We start from the raw sequence: 10,000 nt of genomic DNA on the forward strand, positions 1-10,000 counted from the left end.
AAAAAAATAGTAAAAAAATAGTAAAAAAAGAAAATACTAAATAATATACTAAATAATAAATTATACTACTAAATAAATAAATTATACTACTAAATAATAAATTAAATAAATTATACTAAATAATAAATAAATACAAATAATAAATACAAAGAGAGCGCTCTTCTCTTATTCGAAACGCCTTGTGATCTTCAACCAATTCTGCGCTTCAATATAATTTCCGGGAGTAAGCGCTATAGCTTGTTTCCAATACTCCGCGGCTTGATCGAACCAAGCTTCCGCAATTTCAGAATCTCCCTGCCGAATGGCCTGTTCTCCTCGGTCAGAATAGGCGAGCAAATTCCTTCCATTAGAACCGTACTTGAGAGTTTCCTACCTCATACGGCTCAGCAGTCAATTCTTTTGGTGTCCCGTTTTTTATTTTTTCTCGAGTTAACCAAAAAAGGTTAATTAGATGAGTTTCAAACTTGAATTTTGATTAATAATCAGTTTTATCTTTTCTCCCACCTTCAGAAGAATAAAGCGTATGCGTTCTACTATCGTTAGAATTTTCTGAAAGGTAACTATCCCGGTTTTCTATTTTTATTTTTCTATTTTTATATATAAATATATATAGAATCTTTGAAAAAGACCTTCCCTCAAAAGAAAGACTTACTCTCTTTGGGATCTGATGCTACACCGCTGCTCAATACTTTAGGAGATCAACTCTGTTACATAAGTTGATTCCTAACTTTTGTCTCATATTATGACATAAGTAAGCAGTTCTTATTGTATCGGCCAAAAATCTCGCTAATTGATCTTTACGATGCTTCCTCTATCAATTAGATCCTTTATCCATAGAATAAAGTATCTAGACATTTTTTTCTTCATATTTTGACTTCTATGAAGTTGCTTTCTTTACTACAGCTGATAAAAATCGTTGTTTTGGACGATGCATATGTAGAAAGCCTATTCAATTTTTCTTTTTTTTTTCTTTTTTCTTTCTATAGTGGAGATAGTCGCACGTAATGACAGATCACGGCCATATTATTTAAAGCTTGTGGTAAGAAGGGGTTTCGTTCTAGTGCCCGAAAATAATATTCCAAAGCTTTTGTGTGTTCTCCATTACTTGTGTGAATAAGGCCTATATTATAGAGTATATAACTTCGATCATAGGGATCAATTTCTAGCCGCAAAGCTTCATAATAATTCTGTAAAGCTTCTGCATAATTTCCTTCGGATTGAGCAGACATTCGTTACGGTCGTCATTCGATTCAAAGAATCTCCGTTCCAGAACCGTACGTGAGATTTTCATCTCATACGGCTCCTCCCTTATGTGCATAATGAGAATAATACATAATGAACTGAGCGGGGCTAGTGTTTTTACAAGAAATCTCTAGCCAACCCTCCTGCAAAAGATTTTTTCTTAACATCAAGCATGTTGATACTAGATAAAAATATTAAGTTAACTTCAACAATTTCTTTGTCCTCAATCTTCTTTAATTTCTAGGAATTAGTCACTTCAACGATCTTCGATGGTTATACGGGTATCCAAAGTACAAACGAGATGGATGCTTGTTGTCCCAACCATTCTTCTTAGTCCCGATCCAAATAAAGAAAAGGGATAATTTCTAACAAAGTTTTCGTGTTGTTGATTCCTAGGCGTAGTGCTTCTTCCTCTATGTCGCCTATTGGTACTAGTAGGGTAGGGTTAACCTGCAATACAGAACCCGTAGCCATAGGTGTAACCTTTCGTTCAATGCTAGAATTGACAATTGAAGCATCTGAGGCTGCATTAATCGAGGATACCCGACAGAAGGGATTTTTTATTTATAAACCGATAAACTTCACCTTCAACAAGCGTAGAGTTATTTCAAATCTTTCTATCCCGACTAATGTGTCTTTCTCCTAAGACTTGAGGTGGTAAATAAAAAAAAATCAAATCACACCATCTCTGTAATAAGTAAATGCCTCTTTTTCTCCCGAAGTTGTTGGAATTATTCGTAATAAGATATTGGCTACAATTGAAAAGGTCTTATCAATAAAATTTCCAGTTGTCCGGGATCTAGGCATAGGTAGCAATCCATTTTAGAATTTTACCTCTTATGAGAAAATGATCCCACAAAAAAGTAGTTGTACAGTACAAAATAACATAAAAACAGACTCAATTCATAAAAAAAAATTATCTTTATCCCCCAATTTCGAAGAAAAATTCTTTATTTGATTAAAATAAAAATTTTCTATTTTTTTAGTTAGAATTAATTGTACGTACCATAGCTATCCAACAATCTAATTTTAATATGAATGACTCGCGATTCACTCGGTTTCTGGGCCATAATCATTATGTAGGAGAGATGGCCGAGTGGTTCAAGGCGTAGCATTGGAACTGCTATGTAGGCTTTTGTTTACCGAGGGTTCGAATCCCTCTCTTTCCGTACCTTTACTTAATTTATCAATGTTACTGATCGCAATGTATCAAATCACATAACAATGGATACCTTTATTCCAACAGTTAGATCTTTCCTTGATATAGATTTTCTATTCCTAATTTCTGCGGTAAAGAAAATACTGGAAAAAGTGGAAAGGAATGAAAATATCCCTATCGCTCTATGATATATGAATGGAAAAAAATCCCCCGATCAAACCCTTATTTTTTGTTTCTTTACTTAGGCGACAGGGGGCAAAATTATCCGAACCCTTGTTATTTTAGTTAGGTTTAAGTCTGACGAGAATAATATTCTACCACTAGCAATTCATTTATTTTTAAGCCACCCCATTTACTATCTATTATTTGATTGACCAATCCTTTATATTGGATTGGGTGAAGAGTCAAATGTTTTGGCAATTCCTCTTGGGGGGATGAATCAAGATAATTTGGAATCATAGCTCTAGATTTTTGTTCATCCCTCACTGTAATAACATCTCGGGGTTTGCAGCGATAACTTGGTATATCTACTATACGGCCATTAACTAAAATATGTCTATGATTAACTAATTGGCGGGCTCGAGGAATAGTTGACGCTATACCCAATCGAAAAAGGATGTTATCCAACCGCATTTCAAGTAATTGTAGTAAAACCTGACCCGTTGACCCTTTGGCTTTTGCGGCGATACGAACGTATTTAAGCAATTGTCGTTCTGTAAGACCATAATGAAAACGTAATTTTTGCTTTTCTTCTAAACGAATACGATATTGAGATTTTTTACCGGAGCGTGATTGATTTCTAAGATCGCTCCCGGCTCTAGGCCTTTTACTAGTTAGTCCCGGTAAAGCCCCGAGACGGCGTATTTTTTTGAAACGAGGCCCTCGGTAACGTGACATAAAAACTCCTTGTTTTCCTTATCTTGTTTTCCTTATTTTATTGAATTTTCATTTTCAGAAACCTAAATTAAAACTGAACTGAACTAAAGGATAAATATGATAAATGAAGCAAAATCTACTGAAGTAGTATATTACAAAAAAATAATGAGATGGGTTGTTATCAATATCCGGACCTTATTGTATATATACCAATAATGTATATATAAAAAAGGTCCTTTTCGTGTTCTTGATTTTTTTTCTTTTTCTGCAGAGATTTAACTACTCTAACTTTTATTCATAATTGGAAGTTCCTACCACATAATAATCGGTCACCCTTGGAAAAAGGGAAAGAAGCCTTTTCAATATTCTTTGATTTCAAAAAAAAACATTATCAATCGTGTAAAAACAAATAGAGAAAAGCCAGCTATCGGAGTCGAACCGATGACCATCGCATTACAAATGCGATGCTCTAACCTCTGAGCTAAGCGGGCTCACATAACAGAAATTGTACATGTATAGGAATTTAGTAAACTAATGGAATCTTGGCTATTAGCTTTTTATTCTTTTCATTGTTAGTTATTTTCATTCTTAGTTTAGTTATTTTCATTCTTAGTTATTAAGAATTTCATAATTAATATGAATATGAAAAAAAAAAAGAAAAAGAATCGATCGTTCGAGTATTCAAAATTGCATGAGAAAAAATGAGAGTAAGAGAAGTATATATAATAAATGTGGTATATATACATCTATATTGAATTGCGAATATAGAAATGATAGAATCCTTTCTGATTAGACTAACTAAATAGGGGGCTCTGATAGAGATGAAAGAAGATAGCCACGAAAAAAAAAAGAGAAAACACTTTTTATAGGAATCGGTATCTGATGACTTCAACAGTTCCAGTAGAATATAAATGAGAATGGTATAGTAATAAGATCTTAATCTCAAAACAAAAAGGGGATATGGCGAAATTGGTAGACGCTACGGACTTAATTGGATTGAGCCTTGGTATGGAAACTTACTAAGTGATAACTTTCAAATTCAGAGAAACCCTGGAATTAAAAATGGGCAATCCTGAGCCAAATCCTGTTTTCCGAAAACAAACAAAGGTTCAAAAAGACAGAATAAAAAAAAAGGATAGGTGCAGAGACTCAATGGAAGCTGTTCTAACAAATGGAGTTGGCTGCGTTGCATTAGTAAAGTAAAGGAAAGGAATCCTTCCGTTAAAACTCCAGAAAGGATAAAGTAAAGGATAACCCTATATTCATATGTATACGTATTGAAATACTATCTCAAATGATTAAAATGATTAATAGGGGCCGAATCCATATTTTTTTTTTATCTTTATATTTATATGAAATTTTTATCTTTATATTTATATGAAAAATGAAATAAAAAAATTGTTTTGAATTGATTCCAAGTTGAAGAAAGGATTGAATTTTAATTGATCAAATCATTCGCTCCATAGTCTGATAGATAACTGATTAATCGGACGAGAATAAAGATAGAGTCCCATTCTACATGTCAATATCGACAACAAGGAAATTTATAGTAAGAGGAAAATCCGTCGACTTTAAAAATCGTGAGGGTTCAAGTCCCTCTATCCCCAAAAAAGGCCCGTTCGACTCCCTAATTATTTTTATCCTATTCTCTCTTTTCATTAACGGTTCCATTTTCGTTATCTTTCTCATTCATTCGATTCTTTCACAAACATATCCAGACTGAATTTTTTTTCACAAGTCTTGTGATAGATATGATACACATACAAATAAACATCTTTGAGCAAAACAAGGAATCCCCGTTGGAAATTGGAATGATTAACAATCCAAATCATTATTCGAACTGAAATTTACGAAGTCATCTTTTTCTTCTTTCTTTTTTTATCTTTTTTTTTTTAAGATACAAAGCATTCCAGGTCTGGATAAGACTTTAGAATACTTTTTCATCTTTTTTAAAATTGACATAGACCCAAGTCGTTTAGTAAAATGAGGAAGACGTCACGTCGAAAATGGTCGGGATAGCTCAGCAGGTAGAGCAGAGGACTGAAAATCCTCGTGTCACCAGTTCAAGTCTGGTTCCTGACACATGATAAATTTGTGTATGAGTATCTTTAATTTAATTACTTAATTAAAATTGAATTACTTAATTAAATTAATTGATATAGATTAAATTAATTGATATAGATCTGATATAGACCAGCATACATATTCATGTATAGTATAGATCGTGATATATACTTAACTTATCCATATAAATGTCTGGAGATATAGTAGATATAGCCTTTTTTTTTTTTAGATGTTAGATGAGTAAAGAGTTTATGTTATAAAATAAAAAAAAAAGTATGTAAAAAAAATTAGATTATGTTTCCTCCTCTTTTTTATTTGATTTGTTCATAATGTGTCTCCTCTCGTTCAAAAAGAAAATAATGTTAGTACTTCATATAGATTCGAAAGGTTAAAGTAAAGTGAAATTAGTTAGTTAAAGACCTAAAAATCTAGTCTATAGAAGTTGAAGGGTGGAAATATCCAAGTTTCATCTCAGATACAGTATAAATAGAATCCGATCCTCTTTCATTTCTTTGTATTTATTTTCTTTCATATTCTATTTCTTCATTCCCTCCTATGTTATGTGACTTTATATAGCTCATCTAAGGGATCTAAGGGATGTGCGCGGTACAAAGTGCATAATGCAGAATTCGTTTAGTTCATCCTATTAGCTCGACTCGTCCGAAATAAATATCTTCAAAATTAAAATTGGAGAATTCAACGAATCCCTAATTGTATTATCATTATTTGTATTATTATTATTTTTTTTTAGTCTATCCCATAATAATATGAATGAGACTTCAATGATTCTGTTGATCTATAAGAGAGTGTACAAATATTCCTTGAATAGCTGGAGTTGTAACACTGAAGATTAGTTTCTAATTATTCAATGAGCGTCTTGTATTTCATAAAAATTGGGAGCAATATAATCTTTACGTAAGGGCCACCCTACCCAACTTTCCGGCATTAAGATACGTTTCAGACGCGGATGATTATCATAAAAGATTCCCAGCATATCATAAGATTCCCTTTCTTGAAAATCCGCACTTTTCCAAACCCAGAAAACAGACGGAATTCTAGGATTCTTCCTTGGGGCAAATACTTTTATACATACTTCTTCTGGTTGATCTATACCATACTCTATTCTCGTAAGATGATATACACTAGCTAACAGCCCGCCCGGTGCTACATCATAGGCACATTGCGAACGCAGATAATTGTAACCATATACATATAAAATGACAGCAATGGAATGCCAATCTTCGGGCTTTATTTGTAAAGTCTCTATTCCTTGGTAATCAAAACCCAAAGATCTATGAACTAGCCCATGTTTGACTAGCCAAGCAGACAAACGACCCTGCATCTTTGTTTCTCTCTCCCGCATTTTTATTTGTATAATATAAGTATTTCAAATATAAGTATTTCACATTTACGATGAAATTTATGAAGATTGACTTGCCTTTTGTTATTTTGTACAAACGAATCTTTCCTCTAATTTACTAATTCGTGGGACGATACTGACCTTTTATATTTGAAAAATGTTTCAGGAGGGATCTTTGAAGTAGACGGCGGTTGATAGAGTAATCCTCGATCATAATTTCCAGTATGAGTAGTGCGTTCAATATTAAACTTGTGATTGGTAGTAAAACACCGATTCCCCGGTTGAGACCTAATTCGATCTTCATAAATTTCTCGAGATATTTTTTTACGAAGTTTTGTTATAGCATCTATAACCGCCTCCGGTTTAGGTGGACAGCCTGGCAAATAGACATCTACAGGAATTAGCTTATCGACTCCCCGAACAGTACTATAAGAATCGGTACTGAACATCCCCCCTGTAATTGTACATGCCCCCATAGCAATAACATATTTTGGTTCTGGCATTTGTTCATATAATCTCACTAAAGAGGGAGCCATTTTCATGGTTACTGTGCCGGCTGTTAAAATCAGGTCCGCTTGTCTAGGACTAGATCTTGGTACTAGTCCATAACGATCAAAGTCGAATCGTGAGCCTATTAACGAAGCAAATTCAATGAAGCAACAACTGGTACCATAGAGAAGTGGCCATAAACTGGAGAGTCTTGACCAATTTGAAAGATCATTTGATGTAGTTGAAATAACTGAAATTTTAGTTGTTTGATCAAGTAAAGGAAACTCAATGGAATTCATAATTGTCTCAATGTTATTTTTTTTTTCATTGTTTTTTGGGGAATATTCAAGAACTAAGACCATTCTAACGCTCCTTTTCTCCACGCATAAACTAAACCAACAATTAGGATAAGTACGAAAATTAAAGCTTCTATAAATGCGGATAACCCCAATATATCGAAACTCATTGCCCATGGATAAAGAAAAACGGTTTCAACATCAAAAACAACAAAAACTAGAGCAAACATATAGTAACGGATTCGAAATTGTAACCAAGCATCGCCCATTGGTTCTATACCCGATTCATAACTAGAAAGTTTCTCCGGCCCTTTGCTAATCGGGGATAAAACTCCGGAAATTAGAAATGCTAAAATAGGAATAGCACTTGATATTATTAGAAATGCCCAGAATATATCATATTCGTAAATCAGAAACATAGGTGCGCTCCTATGAATGTGGAAAATATACTAGATTAGTCGAGTCGAATTGGAATTAATTCCTAACTCATCCATAACGGGTTAGTCAAAACAACAATTTATTTTGATTCAACCACCTAGTTTTCTTTGTTTGCTTTGGTACATGTCTCGTTTCAAGATTCATCGACTATAATTTTTCCATTACGTTTACTTCGATTTTCAAATTTTTTTTCGATATTGATATAATATTGATATATACTATTGATAGAGTATAAATAGATATTGCTCTTATTTATATTATTTCTATATTTATAGAAATAAGACTCTCCTTTCGCTTTTTCATTTCACCTTCACTTCGGATTCTTTCTACAAAAGGGGGAATTCAAAATAGAAAATTTTCATTTTTTGTTTAGTTGTTTAGAATTTTGAAATTCTATTTTCAAATTCTATTAGAAATTTTCATTTTATTAGAAAATAAAAAAAAAACAGAAATTCAAAATCAAAATGGAATCAAAATGGAATATTTAAAATTGAAAGAAATTGAATTTTTATTTATTTCTATATTTTTTATTTATTTACATTACATATTTAACATAAATATTTTAACATAAATATTCTATTTCCTATTTATATATTCTATATAATTCTATTTATTCTCTATTATTTTATTATAATTATTTTAATTATATTTAATTATATATTAATTATAATTATTATTTATATATAATTATATTCTTATTTATATATAATTCTTATTTATATATAATTCTTATTTATATATTAATTATTTATTAATTATTTATATATATATATATAATTAATTTTATATAAAATTAATATAAAAATATATAATTAATATAAAATTAATATAAAATATAAATGAAAATATAAATATAAAATATATATTAAAATGAAATATTAAATTAAATATTTTAAATTAAATATTAATATATATTAATATATATATAGAATTCTATATTTAATTCTATTTTTTTTTAGGGCTATACGGACTCGAACCGTAGACCTTCTCGGTAAAACAGATCAAACTGATTATTATCAAAATGATTCGAACTTTTTCAAAGACCCAACATGCATTTTTTTGCATTGGGCTCGTTCATTAACTGATATAAATAATCAGTTAGTCTACCATAATTCTCTTGGCAGAAAGATAAGAAGATGGCTCCATGTGCTCTGATTTATGGATTCCGATCCGAGAGCACTACCAAAGTGTTTCAAAGAAAGGTTATCCTGACGTAGGTCTGCTTTTGGCTTAAATTAACCTAAGTTAAATGGAATCTCCACCGCCCCGCTTCTGCTTAAAGAATCAAATATGAAACTTCATACACCTTAAAGTTCATAGGATAGGACGAAAAGAGAATTTTTTGAGGTCCTTATACTCATTATGCCTAGCATTGAATAAACTGGGTATTCACCCTATCAAGGCCTTAAATCAATGATGAGTTCTGTTCGGCGTCTAAAAAGGCACCTAAATTGGACCGAACCCTTTGTGTCAGGCTATTGTTCTTTTGTTCCCTAAAAATCATGGAGTAAGACATCGACTTCTCAATAAGTCTTTTGATTACATGATGGACTTCTTTGAAAAAAACAGTGGCGCGCGTGTAAACGAGGTGCTCTACCTAACTGAGCTATAGCCCTTGTGTTTGTGATACATATTTTATCATGTCAATAATTTCTTGTCAAGATGAATATTATATGATCCAACATCCTATTTGTTTGATCTCTTTGATCCGTATTGCTTATAAATAATATTCCATTTATAATCCATCGATGTGATGGATTCCATTTCTTTCTCTTTGTGATGATAAATGACCTACTTAACTCAGTGGTTAGAGTATTGCTTTCATACGGCGGGAGTCATTGGTTCAAATCCAATAGTAGGTAGAACTTATTAGATATCAGAATCCATGTTATCTAATAAGAATAAGTTTTTTTACCCACCTTATTTTTTTACCTTATTTTATTGATTTCTTTTTCGTTCCATTCTTTTGACATTCTTTTGAATTGAAAAAATTTTTCGTTGTATTATAATCTGATTCTACTTAATGATTCTATTCAAAAAAAAAAAAAAATAAGGATTGTATAAACAGAACTTCAA

General features: G+C 31.8%; 5 protein-coding genes and 6 non-coding genes; 4 read left to right on the top strand and 7 right to left on the bottom strand. All coding sequences in view use genetic code 11, as the record gives it.

Annotated features, from left to right (window-relative positions):
* Positions 1 to 165: 165 nt before the first annotated feature.
* Positions 166 to 2,049, bottom strand: ycf3 (photosystem I assembly protein Ycf3). One transcript has 3 exons: positions 1,921 to 2,049; positions 1,002 to 1,229; positions 166 to 315 (listed from the first exon to the last, which is right to left on the bottom strand). The coding sequence occupies exons 1-3, from the start codon at positions 2,047 to 2,049 to the stop codon at positions 166 to 168; spliced, it is 507 nt and encodes a 168-aa protein (YP_002720113.1).
* A 276-nt stretch (positions 2,050 to 2,325) lies between these two features.
* trnS-GGA lies at positions 2,326 to 2,411 on the top strand. Its single transcript has one exon. It is a non-coding gene; the product is annotated as a tRNA-Ser (tRNA).
* A 281-nt stretch (positions 2,412 to 2,692) lies between these two features.
* On the bottom strand, positions 2,693 to 3,298 carry rps4 (ribosomal protein S4). The gene has a single exon. It carries the CDS (start codon positions 3,296 to 3,298, stop codon positions 2,693 to 2,695), a length of 606 nt encoding a protein of 201 aa, YP_002720114.1.
* A 396-nt stretch (positions 3,299 to 3,694) lies between these two features.
* On the bottom strand, positions 3,695 to 3,768 carry trnT-UGU. Its single transcript has one exon. It is a non-coding gene; the product is annotated as a tRNA-Thr (tRNA).
* Positions 3,769 to 4,231: 463 nt separating this feature from the next.
* Positions 4,232 to 4,884, top strand: trnL-UAA. One transcript has 2 exons: positions 4,232 to 4,268; positions 4,835 to 4,884. It is a non-coding gene; the product is annotated as a tRNA-Leu (tRNA).
* Positions 4,885 to 5,286: 402 nt separating this feature from the next.
* trnF-GAA lies at positions 5,287 to 5,359 on the top strand. The gene has a single exon. It is a non-coding gene; the product is annotated as a tRNA-Phe (tRNA).
* An 847-nt stretch (positions 5,360 to 6,206) lies between these two features.
* ndhJ (NADH dehydrogenase subunit J) lies at positions 6,207 to 6,683 on the bottom strand. Its single transcript has one exon. The coding sequence runs from the start codon at positions 6,681 to 6,683 to the stop codon at positions 6,207 to 6,209; it is 477 nt and encodes a 158-aa protein (YP_002720115.1).
* A 128-nt stretch (positions 6,684 to 6,811) lies between these two features.
* Positions 6,812 to 7,489, bottom strand: ndhK (NADH dehydrogenase subunit K). The gene has a single exon. It carries the CDS (start codon positions 7,487 to 7,489, stop codon positions 6,812 to 6,814), a length of 678 nt encoding a protein of 225 aa, YP_002720116.1.
* A 53-nt stretch (positions 7,490 to 7,542) lies between these two features.
* Positions 7,543 to 7,905, bottom strand: ndhC (NADH dehydrogenase subunit 3). Its single transcript has one exon. The coding sequence runs from the start codon at positions 7,903 to 7,905 to the stop codon at positions 7,543 to 7,545; it is 363 nt and encodes a 120-aa protein (YP_002720117.1).
* Positions 7,906 to 8,880: 975 nt separating this feature from the next.
* On the bottom strand, positions 8,881 to 9,540 carry trnV-UAC. One transcript has 2 exons: positions 9,502 to 9,540; positions 8,881 to 8,917 (listed from the first exon to the last, which is right to left on the bottom strand). It is a non-coding gene; the product is annotated as a tRNA-Val (tRNA).
* Positions 9,541 to 9,714: 174 nt separating this feature from the next.
* trnM-CAU lies at positions 9,715 to 9,786 on the top strand. Its single transcript has one exon. It is a non-coding gene; the product is annotated as a tRNA-Met (tRNA).
* Positions 9,787 to 10,000: the final 214 nt, after the last annotated feature.

The sequence above is a fragment of the chloroplast genome of Jatropha curcas (genome assembly GCF_041381405.1).
Source record: "Jatropha curcas chloroplast, complete genome".
Taxonomy (NCBI): Eukaryota; Viridiplantae; Streptophyta; class Magnoliopsida; order Malpighiales; family Euphorbiaceae; genus Jatropha; species Jatropha curcas.